Here is a 14,735-nt window from a genome sequence, read left to right as displayed (position 1 = left end):
AAAAGGTGTGCATTGGCTTGTACTGTATTTCTAGCTCTTTTCCATACTTTCCCACTATTGGCACAAGCTTGCGTGATCATCCTACAGTATGTTAGGTTTGTTCTTAGGTGTCCAGTTCACAGGATGTTGCTGTTCTGTGGAAAGTTTTTTGTGTACAGTCACATGTTCAGAGCTACGATTTCAAGCGAACAGTTTTGTTGATATAAGAAATACCACCTACAAGTAGGCCATGCTCTGCCAACAGCATCATGTACAAGGGTAGCATCTCAATTGGCCAGATAAAAAGTCATGACTATTTGCTATTGTATGACTGCTATTGTATGGCTTCCAAAAATAAGGACAGCAATAGCAGGAGCAATAACAGGAAAATCACTGAAGCTCACACACACTGGATAAAAAAGACCATGGAGATCATTGAGATTTAGAGGCTCTTGGTTGTATGCCAAATGAAACATTGAAAACACATTCAATTCTTTTTACCTCATGAACAGTAAACATATTCCCAAAGGTTACAGAACAAGTCCCTGCAGTGCTGACTATTCAGCATTGACACAATTGAAGAACAACTAGTATTCAGCATGGTTCATATCTGCAATTATACAATGTGGACAGACAATACTTTGTAGAGAGAATACAGTGTAGAGAGAAAATAATTGAAAGTGACAATGCAGAAGACAATGGGGACTACTTGGAGTCTCCATAAAAGGTTCAACGCATATCCAGGCGATGGAGTCTATACCCTCACATGGACTATGCTGAGCCTTGACTATGCCATATGTTCCATGAGCAACACCAAAATATTGTTTGTTGGTTATCCAACACAATAAATAAGTAAGAGAGGGCCATTACCCCCAAAGTCTCCACAGACTGGAGGTGGACAGTCCAGCTTAAAAAAATAAAAATCCTGTCCATATTTGCTCCAGCATATTCACTAAACCAGGTGTTCCAATAGTTACATCAGATAGTTAGTGAAATAATCTGAATCGAGAACCGAGGAAAAGCAACAACAAAAAAAACATCAGGTCTTTTACTTTTTCAACTCAGTAAATCTACCTCTGCAACAGATTGGACAGTTCCTCCATTCTGAAAAATGTACAAATATAATATGCAAGCGCAACAAGGAAAAGCACTTACTTTCGGAAATAGCCCCACTTGCTCTTCCAGTGTGTAAAGCTCCACATAATGCAGTGAGAGGACCCGATACAATCTCAATCTCAGCCTGGAGCTCTTTTGCTTTGACAGCTCCTAGCGCAGGGGACACAAGCTCAGCCCTCCTACGGAGCGTGTTTACTTTTCCCAATATAGAGAGGCAACCCTGACGGCTGCTGGAAATTTTCAGAGTGGACACTCGTGGAGGAATGGCGAAGCTATGAAACACCTGCAACCATGGCTTCTGTTTAACTCTCACAGACGCAGAATGTCAGAGTTGGAAATGAATGAATTGTTATTTTTTGTTTTGTGCCTGGTTGTACAATGGAACCGTACATGGGGGACCAGTGGTGTAGTCTACTTTTTTATGGTGGGTATACTGTATATTTGAGCATCTTTTGAAGTGGGTATACAGTATACAGCTCCAGGCCTTTTTATTAGAATACCATGAAAAAGTTGATTTATTTCCATAATTCCATCAATAATGTTAAACTGTCATGGATTGTAGATTCATGGCCCAGTTTTTTAACTATTCCAATCATTATCTTTTTTCTTTTTATATACGTTGGCCTTCCAGCTCAAAAAAACCATGAATTGGGGAATTCGCATTATTAGAATATTGTTATAAAATCACTTTTTTCTTCATCAAAATTCGGGTCACATTAAATCAGTTGAAATTTGGTACTTTCTACATAACATGCAATGGTCAATACTTGGTTAGGACATTCTCTGTCTTCATAATGGCCATGATGCGTTTAACATTGAAGTCAATGGCAAAAACAGTGCATGGGAGTTATGGAAGCCCAGATATCCTTGATGCTTTGCTGTCAGCTGTTCTTGTTTGTTGACCTGGTACCCCACACTTCACTCTTCAATATGCCTGAAGATTTCCATGCCACGTTTTGGTGTTAACTCACCAGTTTAATTCTAACTCAACAGAAATAAAACCCCATTCATTTTCAATGGGGTTTCATTTCTGGTTATTTAGAATTAAACTGGTGAGTTAGCGCCAAAACGTGGCATGGAAATCTACAGGGTATATTGAAGAGTGAAGTGTGGGGTACCAGGTCAACAAACAAGAACAGCTGACAGCAAAGCATCAAGGATATCTGGGCTTCCATAACTCCCATGCACTGTTTTTGCCATTGACTTCAATGTTAAACGCATCATGGCCATTACGAAGACAGAGAATGTCCTAACCAAGTATTGACCATTGCATGTTATGTAGAAAGTACCAAATTTCAACTGATTTAATGTGACCCGAATTTTGATGAAGAAAAAAGTGATTTTATAACAATATTCTAATAATGCGAATTCCCCAATTCATGGGTTTTTTGAGCTGGAAGGCCAACGTATATAAAAAGAAAAAAAATAATGATTGGAATAGTTAAAAAACTGGGCCATGAATCTACAATCCATGACAGTTTAACATTATTGATGGAATTATGGAAATAAATCAACTTTTTCATGGTATTCTAATAAAAAGGCCTGGAGCTGTATATTTGTGCTATTCAAGACAATGGGTCAATCAATTTGAAGTGGGTATACTGAAATCCCTGAAATTTAGAAGTGGGTATACTCCGTATACCCGCGTTCTACGTAGACTACACCACTGTGGGGGACTGTTCCAAGTAGGTGCTTTCTCATCTACATTAAAGGTGCATTGTGTAGGATGGTGGCCAGAGTAGGTATTGCAAAATACTGCTCATTGAAACTGTGCTGCCTATTGCCAAATTTGTTGTTTTCATGAACATTTTCTAAATAATAAACTAATATTTACTGGTTCCACGGAAGTACAGTAAGTTTTTCAGCTAAAATGTCTGTTTCTGGACATTCAAAATGGCGGACATGGAGACGATCCACCTTTTCATGTACCTGTATGAAAAGTGCAATTTTCCCAGTCATAATGAATAGCCTACTTGGAATTTGATGGTGCTGGCAAGTATTTGTGAAAAAGGTAACATTTTTGAATGGGCAGCATACATTTTGGAAAGAAACTGCTAAGGGTATTACACAGAGTGCAGTGCACCTTCATTGAGTGACCATTTGCCAAGATGTCCAAGAAACAAAGTCCAGGGGGTGTGGCATTAATGCACCTGACCATAAAAATGTGGTCCTGGGAACCCTAGGTTTGAATCCCAGCCTCCGTCATTTATCCCTCTTTGCTACTCTATCTGAATGAAGGCCTAACCCCCAACCCCCCCGCCAACAAAAAAAATAGTACATCGTTGTACGTATAATTGTAGTATATTTAACATGGTGATTATCTAAGTTTGCTAACCTCCCAGAGCTTCCTACTACAATACAAACATAGCTTCGTATTTCAACAAAAATAAATACGTCCCAAAATAAATAAGGACATCTAAAAAACAATACTTACAGTTTAGGCTTGGCCAGGACAGGAGGTGGCGCCTTTAGCGATGGATACAAATCCTCCGAGCCGTCCTCGCTCTGCTGTTCCTCCACCTCGTCCTCGGGCAGTCTAAAATGCACGCGGCGGCCCGCACGAGACGCCGAGCGCCCCTCCCTGCGGCTACTCAGGATGCCGTCCGTCCTGGTCTTGAGGCAGGAGGCCGGCGGATCTGGGAGGGGTACAGTACATTTGGGCTCAGGGGCTTTGGCCGCCGGGGCCGTGGCCATGGCCGGAGCACCCTCCGCTTTGGAGGGCATGACCACAGCACCAGAGAGAATGTCAGAGGAAGAGGAGGTGATGGTGGGGGTGGTGGAGGAGGAAAAGAGGACAGACTGCACCTCAGGTTGCCTGAGCGATGGCTGGTCCAGCTGGGGTTTGAGGCAGGAGGTTAGTGGCTCAGAAGGAGAGGCGGTTGCTGCTGGGACTATGTAGGCTGCTGCTGGTTCTAGAGCCCCGTGCACGGGCCCAGCGTCTCTGGGAGGAGGACTAGAGGGGTCAGGCTGGGGAGCAGGCCAGAGGCTGGGGAGGTGGGGGGAGTTAAGCTGGAGAAGGGGCACTGAGGGTAGGCTGCTGGGGGTCGGCTCGTAGGGTTGGCCAGTCTGGTTAAGGCTGGGGGTCGGCTCGTAGGGTTGTGCAGTCTGGTTAATGCTGGGGGTCGGTTCGTAGGGTTGGGCAGTCTGGGTAAAGCTGGGCGTTGGTTCATAGAGTTGGGCAGTCTGGTTAAAGCTGGGCATTGGTTCATAGAGTTGAGCAGTCTGGTTAAGGCTATGAGGGTCAAGATGAGGCATACTGAAGCTGATGGGCTCGATGGCGACGGGCTCGATGGCGACAGGCGCGGCAGGAGGGGCGGCAGGAGCGGCGGCGGACATGAGGGTGGGCCTAAAAGCGTCGAGGCGGGTACTGCTGAAGCTTAGCGGGTCAAGGCTGGGCATGCTGGCGCTGTAGGCATCTAAGCGCAGGGTGCTGTTGAGGCTGAGCGGGTCGAGGGAGAGGGTGCTGGAGTAAGCCTTGCTGCAGTTGGTCAGGGCGCCGTCCAGCTGGGATTTCACACTCAGCGGCTTATACTCCGAGGCGGCCTGACCGGGCACCTTAGGGAGTGTGGACTCCAGGTTTAGGCTGGACAGTGTGGTGTTTACATGGTTTGTGTTGGTGCTGGTGACATTGCCTGAATGGGTGCAAACATAAGATAATGGAAACACACTCCTAACCGTCAATGATGCATCCAATCACAAACGTGCTGCACATGTGCACATGTGCTTGGACAATGTGTACATTCGTATGCTTTCTGTACTGTAAACACCAGACGATGTGCAGACAAAGTATTACCTTTCACTTTCAGAGCAGCCACGCTGGAGACTGTGCCATATTTATTGCTGGCGGTGCAAGTGAACGTTCCAGAATCCTCGGGGAAGACTTCAGCAATAACCAAAGTGCATATCTCCTCTTGAAGTTTACAAAAAAGAAAACACAAACACATTCTGAATGGGGAATTGCATATAATATATAGACATCAAGTTATGGCAGTGACAGTGGATATTGAAAGAATCTCCTGACAAAATATGACTTGGGTGTACCGTAAATAACCTTTTAATCAACGCTGTTGATTAAAGATTGCCTTGGGCTTTGGACACCTTGAAAGGATTTCTGGCCGTCTGTGTTTGACATAAGCCTGTTCGGCTACCTTATAAGGTTACACTTCAGTGAAGCAACACTGGCTCCCGTTCACAGAGAGAGACACAAGAACACAAGCTTCCCGTCTGAGACCAAGCTATGAAAAACATCTCAGATAGTCTACCACACAACTGAGATTTGGGAAATGAAACGTGAAAAATGTTCTGGGTACAAATATGGCCACTTCCTCTTAAAAAACAAGAGGAGGGCGACTCACTGTCTGTCAGTCTCACTCTCACTGCCTCTCCCTCCCCCTCTCTCTCTCTCTCTCTTTCTTTCTCTCTCTCTCTCTGTCTCTGTCTCTCACACAGATGCGCACACACACGAACACACACAAGCACACAAGAACGCACGCACACAGGGACGCACGCACACACATTTTCTAGCTTGTTTAGCTATTTTGTAACCAGTATAATACTATATATAATGCATAGTTTACATAATTTAATAATATACATAGTTTACATAATAGTTTTCAATTTGGATCATTTAAATCCATTGAACGGTCTGTTATGGGCTAAGTATGAATGCGAGATTAAAAGTTTAGATCAGTGCTCAAGATTTCATTCCACTTAGCTTCCTTATTCACTCAAATACATACCTGATTCTGCCATAGACCTGGGCTCTGTGGAAGAGAAAGAAAGTCATTGTTGCAACATATGTAAATAAAATGAAAGGAAAAAAAATCTTAAAGGAAAGCTTGACTGAATGCAGGAATACAGGACAAATGCTGACTGAAAGTTTGGAGTGAGGAGTCCCCGCATATTTAAAATCCCTTTTTCCTTGTTTTATATCTATGTTATATCTATATTTCTATGTTTTATAAAAAGAAAAAAAGGGATTTTAAGTGTGCAGACTCCGCACTCCAAACTTGTAGAATGCAGGAGTGGTTCCTTACTCTTCTGCAGGATCCTGAAGTCGGGAGAGTCCTCGATGAGCGTGCCCTCCCTGTACCAGTCCACCTTGGGAGAGGGCACCCCCTTTACACGGCACTCCAGCACCACCAACTGGCCCTCCAGCGCCAGCAGATCCTGCAGACTCTAGTAGAGTAGAGAAGAATAGAGTATCATTTATTAATCCAGAGGGAAAGGAAGGTGTCCAGTAGCATACATACATAAATACAGAAAAACACACACTCATGGCAGACATCATTGCACATAATATTCACCATACAGCACACGCTTACATACATTTAGCCAAAGTCAGATCTCTCTTGACACACACACACACACACACGGACACATATACACACACACACGCACACACACAACACGTACATGCATGAAGAAATTCTCCATTGCCTTCAATAAGATTGTATTATATTTAAGCCCTGAAGAAGACCTACAGTGAGGCCAAAAAATGTTGTCTATCTTTTTAACCAGTTAAATTATGAAACTGTGCTCAGCTACTAACTCACACACCCCCGAGCATCCGTATGGAAGTCAGCCTCTTGTATGAGGCTTTTTCAAGACAGCTTGGTGAACAATCCAGATCAAACTGATTCTTTGTTCATCTGTTTGTGTACTGGTTCTCATTCATTTAGGACATCATTGTTATAGGTGGTAAGTTACAAGCAAACAAGAACTTGTGCACATGTCTCACTGATAAAGCTTGAATCTCAAGGAAGTGCAGTAGCCTCCCACTAGCACTAACATTTATTATAAATGTTACTATTTCTGTATCAGCAAAAAATACCTTGGTGAAGACAGGTGCCGCCATTATTGGCCTTCCATCTAAACCTTGAGGATAGCTGCCTCCATTCTGACCCTGGAAGTCAAGCACACAGCCACTTACTGAGGAAACAATGCAAATCAATTGCTACGTTAACATGAGACATTTAATTCGGAATTAATTATTCTGAATTCTGAATAAAGCTTAATTCCGCTTTGAAAACGTCCTGTAAACACTTCACAATTTAAATGAAAGATCAAAGTAAACTCAACGGAAGTATTTAATTTAAAATTATTAATTCGGAATTAAAAATGTCATGTAACCGTAGCCAATGCTAATAAAACAATACAGATCAATCAGCCTATTATGAATTATGGATCATTGACGTTTGTCAGGTAGTACAACCACAGCTAATTCCACTCTAGTGTTAATTAAGGAAACTAAGTAGTACTTGGTTATTAATGTATGTAATGAATATGCTTTTTAGAGAATCCAGTAAAACAAAAAACATTTAATTCATACAATAGTGGCATTAGCTGTTGTTGTACCACCCTGATGTCAATGATCCTTAAACAGTACAGTAGGCTTATATATATATTAAGCACAATATTAGTGCTACTACTACAGGTATATGTGAGGGTTTTATATTCAGGTATTTCCCACTGTGGAGTATTGCTATAAATATTGATCAGACATAGATTTTATCCCACAGAAGTCCCCACCGTGAAAGGCATTACCACTTTAAAGCACCTAAATGAAGATGAGAATTTACGGTAGGTAAAAAAGCAGAAGGTGATGGTCTACCTCAAGTACATTAGACTGGGTGCCCAGTACCAGGGGAGGCAGCGTTGAAGAGGCAGCGGGTGCTTGTGACAAAGGGGCCAAGGTTTCTTCCAAGATGGAGAGCGGCTGCTGGGGAGGCGGTAGAGAGGCGGTGGGGACCACGAAGGTGTGGGCTAGGGAGGTGGGGGTTGGGGAGGTGGGTGCCAGGGAAGTGGGTGCCAGGGAGGGTGGGGACGTGGAGATGCCCAGCGGGGGCAGCGATTGTGGGCCCGAGTCCACCAGAGCAGAGATGACGTCCGGAGGCGTGACGGGCTGTGTGAGGGAGAGGGGCTCCTGAGGGATCTCCTGCAGGGGAGCAGGCGTGCTGCTGAGATCCGGGACCAGGAGAGATGCTGGCTCCAGCTGAGGGCTCACCAGAAGGGGAGAAGGTTCCTGGACTGCGTCTGGTGATGTGAAGAGGACCTGAGTGGGAGCGGGTGCAGAAGCCACTTGACCAGTGGTGAGAGTCAGTGGAGAGGTCACCTGGGCGGTGGGTGGTTGTTCGAAGAGGACCTGAAGATTGGAAACAGGTGTGGGCTCTTGTGTGGAGGGTGGTGGTGTGAAGAGGATCTGGTTGGAAGCAGGTGGAGACGTCACCAGGGCAGTAGGTGGTGGAGAGAAGAAGACCTGACCGGATGCTGGGGCAGCAGGCACCTGGGCGAAGAGGACCTGGTTAGAAGCAGCTAGAGAGGCAGCCTGCTGGTCGGCAGTTGGTTGAGTAAAACCGACTTGATTGGAGGCAGATGGCGAAGCGACCTGGTCAGTGGGTGGCGGTGTAAAGAGGACCTGATTGGAAGCAGGGTCTTCACTGGTGTCCACCGTCTGTATAGAATCCTCTGTCTGTGCAGGTGCTTCAGAGTAAATGGTTGCTGGTGTTGCAGGTTGTGTGTCATCAACAACTGCATTAGCTGCACTGCTGGAGACTGGTGGCAAGGTGTCCTGTGACGTGGCTGCCTGCTTTGGCAACCTTGATGGATTTCCAAGAACAAGGAAACAAGACGTTAGCAGCATAGTTAGTATGCGTACAGTAAAACTTTTCTTTCTCAAACATGGACAAACTTAGTTGAGAAAGTAAGTCTTGAATTCCTTGCATTTGGCATATTTTAAGTCGTATTAAATCATATTATGTCAGAGCCAGTGCCAGAGCCAGTGCTCTTAACAAACACATTTCCACTGCTACTTAGCATGTTATACATGGATGGTGGTTTGTACTAACTAGCATTATCTAGTTAAGCGAATGTTCTGGAACAAACCTGTCAGTGACATTTACTTTCCAAGGCTACATAAAATGTGAAATAAAAAATGTATCATGCTCCACAAAACTTACTGTGCTAACTGCTCAAAATTATGCTCTGCCTCAGATTCTGAAGATGAAGCACCTGCATTGAAGAAAGAGAGAGAGAGAGAGAGAGGGAGAGAGAGAGAGAGAGAGAGAGAGAGAGAGAGAGAGAGAGAGAGAGAGAGAGAGAGAGAGAGAGAGAGAGAGAGAGAGAGAGAGAGAGAGAGAGTTTCACATCAATATATCACATGAAATCTCAAAGTCCACAGCACAGCAGTGCTCACTCAATTGCATTTTAGCAAGTGCCTTTTATTTCTGCCTCTGTGTTGCTTTACAGAAAACAGAAAAAGAAAAATACAATAAACTGCTACTGAAAAAGTAGTAATAACACTTGACAATGAAAATAAAAAACAGTAAACAAATAAAAAAGAAAGACAAAAGTATAAAATAATCATGTAATGAAGGAGACACAACTGATAACGATGAAGCTTAGTTACCAAACCTTCAATATAAATTTCTGCGGATGTAGAGTCCGTGCCATAGAAGTTGGAGGCAAAGCAGGAGTATCGTCCCGTGTCTTCTTCGAAAGCCTCTGCGATGATTAGAGAGTGCTGTTCTCCATTGGTGATGATCTGGATATCAGGACTATTCTCCAACTCTTTTCCCTCACAGAACCACCTGCTCGACATAACAAAAGCATATAACAAAAGCAAAGTACATCAAAGGTGTTTGTAATGGCACTGGCATATAATAACTGATTAACATTAAGTGCAATCGATTAGAAAATTATTACATATGGGAACAAATTACAAAATTATAATTATATGAATAGTCATAATCAATATCCTGTAAAATGTGAACATATGAAAGATACACATGGCACTATGACGAGGATAGATGCAGGATAATACAGTACTACAAAATGAAAGAATAGTTGTATAGTGTATAATTGGAGTACTTGAGAATTACACAGCAGTGTTCATTCAACACTAAGAGCATATATGGTCATTTCCAATACCGTGTTAAATAATTTAAATTAGGTAAATAAATTAAGTAAGCTAAGTAAGTCAGTTATATAAATTAATCATCAGTTCGGGTTTAATTCAACACATCAGTTTAATTTACAGGAAGAGTACAGAGTAAAATTGTACATTATTTTCAAAATAATACTTTTCATACAAAACTGGCTCTTCTTCCTGTCCGCCATTTGGAAATTCCAGTAATAGACATCTTTAGCTGCAAAATGTACTGTACATTGTAAATATAATATAAGTTTATTCATTTATTTATTTTTAAGATTTTTTTTTTGTCTTTTGATTTACCGGTAATTTTTTTATGGTAGGGCAGTGAACTGACAGGAAGTGTGTGGAGAGAGAGAGAGAGAGGGGGAAGGGTTAGCAAAGGACCCAAGCCAGAATCGAACCCGGGTGGGCTGCATAGCAGACCAATGCCTTACCGTTAGTGCCACAGTAGGGCCAATATTAGTTTACTTTGTAAATAATCATGACTTGGGAATGGGCAGCATAGTTGCCATGCCGACTGGCTAAAATCCTACATACTCTACCTTCAAAACTACTCTAGAATATACGTATATCTGTATGATCCCATTCAATAACACATTTTACTCTGAAAAAATGTATAATTTAGGTTATACCATGTGATTTTTTTTCTGTCATTATTTCTCTCTTGAAGGACCAGTAACTGGGCTGATGTGAGAGCCTGTCTCTTGGCATGGTTGTACTCTGTACTCCTCCACTATATTTCAGCTTTCAAGATTAGCAACAGTTTATTTTGGGCCTATGAAGCATGGCTGGTGTGTACAGCACCCCCCACGATAAACAAACAGGTGTGAGTGAGTGAGATGATCGTGCCTCCAGTCGCACTTGAATCACTGGACTGGTCCCCACATCGACAGAATTCCCTCATATCAGTGACATTGTATACTGGATTATGGAATCTCATGGTTGTGCCAACCAAGAGCATTGCACAACATGTCACAGTCTAAAAATGCTGTGTTGTCGACTATACACAAATCATAAAATCATTTTAGATGGATCTGAAAACAAAGTATGACCAAACCAAACAAATGATTGATGAGAAAATCTGATATATCTTACACGTATTAGGCTAAAGGTAAGGGTTAAGGTGAGTCTAATGGGTTAGTGGTAGATAACCTGTCTAAAGCACAGGTGTGTACAAGTCTACAACTAATATATACCAACAAGATATTGAGATTTGATGTTAGGCTAAATATTGTGCCGGAATAATAATAAAAGAGTAAAAGAAATACGCTACTTCTACACGCTGAGATGACACAACTGTTCTCACGGTGTCTAAATATAACTATTATTTATTGATATTTTTATTACACAAGAGAGCAACATTAATTTCAGCACCGGTTGTACCAGCACAAGAAGACATGTGACAAACAAAACATCTTTAAAATCTTTATTGCTACATACACCAAAGTCACCAACCATCACTGGTATCAATGTGCTCAATGAGCACTATTACATTTTTTGACATCTCGCTATTAATTACCCCTTAGCGCAGAGCCAATGTTATAACCTTACTGTCACCAAAATTGTAATGGCTATGTCTTAATGTGTTACTTAAGGCTCTCGGTACTGTCACAGCAATGTTGTTACGATGTAGTTGAGTATTTTCAACAAATAGTTAATAGGCCCACCGGCGACACCATCTGCAGTAAGTGGCTACTCATACATCTTCATGTATACTACAAGCCATCCAACCAACAAAGCAGTTCACCAACCTACCAACCAAATCAATCAAGCCAACTTCTCCATCTCCAATGAGAATAAAGTGTAAAGAAAAAAAAACTTACTTCCTTGGACTGACCCCTTGACTGACCCTCCACCCATCAAAGTATTTTTTTAAATACGTCAAGCTTGTAATTCCTCGCCGTCATAGAAGTCCACCATTGTTAGTGGTGCAATATGATCGCAATGTACTCTCTGACAAACTATAGCAATTCTCATGTGGAGTAGGAGAAGGAGGGAGGAGGGAGGGGTGTATATAATTGGACAGTGGGGGGCTATACAGAGTGAGTGAGTGAGTGAGTGAGTGAGTGGGGCTATTCCTCTTGGTGGAGGATACTCCTTGCACCTGTTTAAGGGGGGGAGGTTATTTTTCCTCCAGACGCAAGGCAGGCCAGGCAGGCCAACATCGCAGGAAGCTCTAGCCTGATATAAGCCAAGCAAGCCTGCACGACCCAGCAGCTTACGAATATGACTGCATACCCGGCATACACACACACAGGGCTAAACATAGGATTTACTGCACATATGATCATGCTCGACTCGAGTGCGACTGACTAGGCTGCCCTGCTGAGCTGCGCATACACTAACCTAGAAATGCCAAACAGTCATAAATCCTCTTTACTTGAGAGAGGGAAAGGGAACTCATTTACATATGTATTTTAAGTAAATATACAAGAGATAAGTGTCCACTTAAACCTTAAACGGTTACTGCGGTCTTCTTAGAACAACAGCATGAAACAAAAGCTGAGCAAGTCAGTTTGTGTTAGCGTGTCACCTTGTCTTCCTTCACACTTGGAAAGATACCACTCACAATCTCACACCAACACAACACAACACCAACCGGAAGACCTCAAAAATCTGACCGACTATAGGATTTCTGATAGATCAACTGCCCTAAACGACATGTGTGTGTGTGTGCTAGAGAGAGAGCCTTTCTTACCAGTATCCCCCAAAGTCAACTCCAATATCATCCTTCAAGTCCTAAGCTAAAACACCAAGTGTGTGTGCCCCTATTGTCCACATGGAATGGACGTCAGTCCCTCTGCCAAGTCTACTTGCTGCTTGTCAACATTGTCCACTGGGACGCCTCTGTCACACCCGCCGGTTCGCTCCCTGACCTCCTGGGCTGAAGGAACTTCTGCCTTTGTCCGTCACTTCAAAGGCTGGCCAACACCACCACACAGACAGAACCAGCAACCAGACACGTGACAAAATGCCTGGGAACGGGGCATTCTGGTTCAGCTATTTATTGCCCATCTCCTCTGTGTGGTGGTGTGGTGTGGTGTGTTTATGCTCATCAATCGGATGATTTAATAACAACAATCTTGCCTACTTCATTCTGATAGACAAATTAACACAAGTGATTGTACAAACGCACACGCACATACGCATTGACAGATACACACATGCCCGCCCGCACGCACGCGCGCGCGCACACACACGCGCACGCACACAATGAACAAAATTGCACATACTCATGGCATACTAACAAAGTTCAGATGATCTAATATTCCTGACATAACACTGTCCCTACCAGACAGCTGACTAAATGACACCAGGGCCAGTCACAGCTGACCAGTCATGTCACCTGTCAGATACCCCACTGTCCTCACAGCAGATTTCCCATAACACCCTTCTTTGGCCAAACACTAGCAGTTCTGCTCAACATCCGCTAGAAAAAAGTTTTTCATAAGAAGAACTGATCTGGACCAGATGTGCTTGTCATTTCTGGATTTAAAAAAAGAATCTCAGACAGAGAAGGCTTAAGCATGTGCAAAATAATTGTGAAGTACATGGATAATGAGAATCCGATTCTGGTTTGTGGTTTGTTTGCTTTTACATTTAAATTGTGGTGACAGTGCGCAAATTTATTTTCTTTGTACCTGAAACCAATGTGGGGAATCTGAGGGGGATCATGGACACGGTACACACACATTAGAGATATAAAAAGCCCAAATCTAAACATTTCTACTCCACTGTAGTTTGTCTGTTCAGACTGGAGTTTGAGCCTCCTCTCTGGGCCAAAGGTATGTGCCCTCATCTTGATGCATTTGACCTTCTTTGAAATTCTTGTAACTGCCTTCAAAGCAGTGGTAATGGCAACAATCAACAATGTGGTGTCCTCAGTCCTACCTGCTTTCAATGTCTTCACAATCATCTGCCTGTTATTTATTTATCTCTGCTCCAGCATCACCTTGAGCCCAGTCATAATCCATAAATGTGACTAAATTTCAAAACCAGAGCCACATGTCACTGAGAGCGAAACTGAGAAGATCAGACTCTTCTGCCTTTTCATTTTCATTTCATTTCACTTTTTTTTCAGAATGTGCAGGTTGGGTTACTGCTCAACTCTTCCGAAAACAGTATTGTTTTATCAAAAAGCAAAACATTTGTCTTTAAAATGGCTGGAGAAACTTTCAGAGCTGACATACTGTATCTGTTTTCTATAAATTCATCAGATATTCCCAGAATCCCGTTGTGAAGCTAAGAATATCGTTGTGAAGCTAAGAGTCTGCAGTATAAGGAAAAATATGATTAACTCAATACTCCCTCAGGTCTAGGCCTACTTGCGGTCTGTTTTCTTGTGGCTAGTCACAAGCCAGCATTGATGAGATGAAAGCTGAAGTCTTTCCCTCTCTAAAAGAAAAACTTTGCTATTTCTAGATTATACTTAGTTATACTTAGTCACACTAGGCCAAAATTTACATTTCTTCTGTGAACAGCTAATGTATAATTTTACTGGAGGACATTACAAAGCAATTCAGCATTTACTCATCCAAAGAGTTTAATGGACGTAAGATGACTTAACGAAGCTGTAACAAGATATTCTCAATTCTGCCCTCTCGAGTTTAGATCCTAAATAGTTTAGTGATGGGCAAAGTGTCTTTTGAAGTTACAGTGCAGTGACATACAGTATAATAGGCCTATTAGCTCAATTCACTAAATTGGT

At 42.6% G+C, this 14,735-nt stretch overlaps 1 protein-coding gene across 5 annotated transcripts in view; it reads right to left on the bottom strand.

The window, feature by feature from the left end:
- Positions 1–14,735, bottom strand: part of mypn (myopalladin) — a 34,444-nt gene that overhangs the window by 16,054 nt on the left and 3,655 nt on the right. For 3 of the 5 annotated variants that reach the window (XM_063191423.1, XM_063191424.1, XM_063191426.1), the window contains exons 3-10: positions 9,508–9,683; positions 9,054–9,105; positions 7,709–8,693; positions 6,929–7,000; positions 6,132–6,273; positions 5,835–5,858; positions 4,889–5,005; positions 3,530–4,727 (exon numbers count right to left, since the gene is read on the bottom strand). In XM_063191423.1, the coding sequence (XP_063047493.1) occupies positions 3,530–4,727; positions 4,889–5,005; positions 5,835–5,858; positions 6,132–6,273; positions 6,929–7,000; positions 7,709–8,693; positions 9,054–9,105; positions 9,508–9,683 (2,766 nt within the window). The remainder of the gene's footprint in view (positions 1–3,529; positions 4,728–4,888; positions 5,006–5,834; positions 5,859–6,131; positions 6,274–6,928; positions 7,001–7,708; positions 8,694–9,053; positions 9,106–9,507; positions 9,684–14,735) is intronic. The other 2 variants (XM_063191425.1, XM_063191427.1) reach the window with 2 other exon arrangements.

The sequence above is a fragment of the Engraulis encrasicolus genome, chromosome 24 (genome assembly GCF_034702125.1).
Source record: "Engraulis encrasicolus isolate BLACKSEA-1 chromosome 24, IST_EnEncr_1.0, whole genome shotgun sequence".
Classification (NCBI taxonomy): domain Eukaryota; kingdom Metazoa; phylum Chordata; class Actinopteri; order Clupeiformes; family Engraulidae; genus Engraulis; species Engraulis encrasicolus.
The sequence above is the reverse complement of the archived record's forward strand: the minus strand, read 5'-3'. Positions and strand labels throughout refer to the sequence as shown.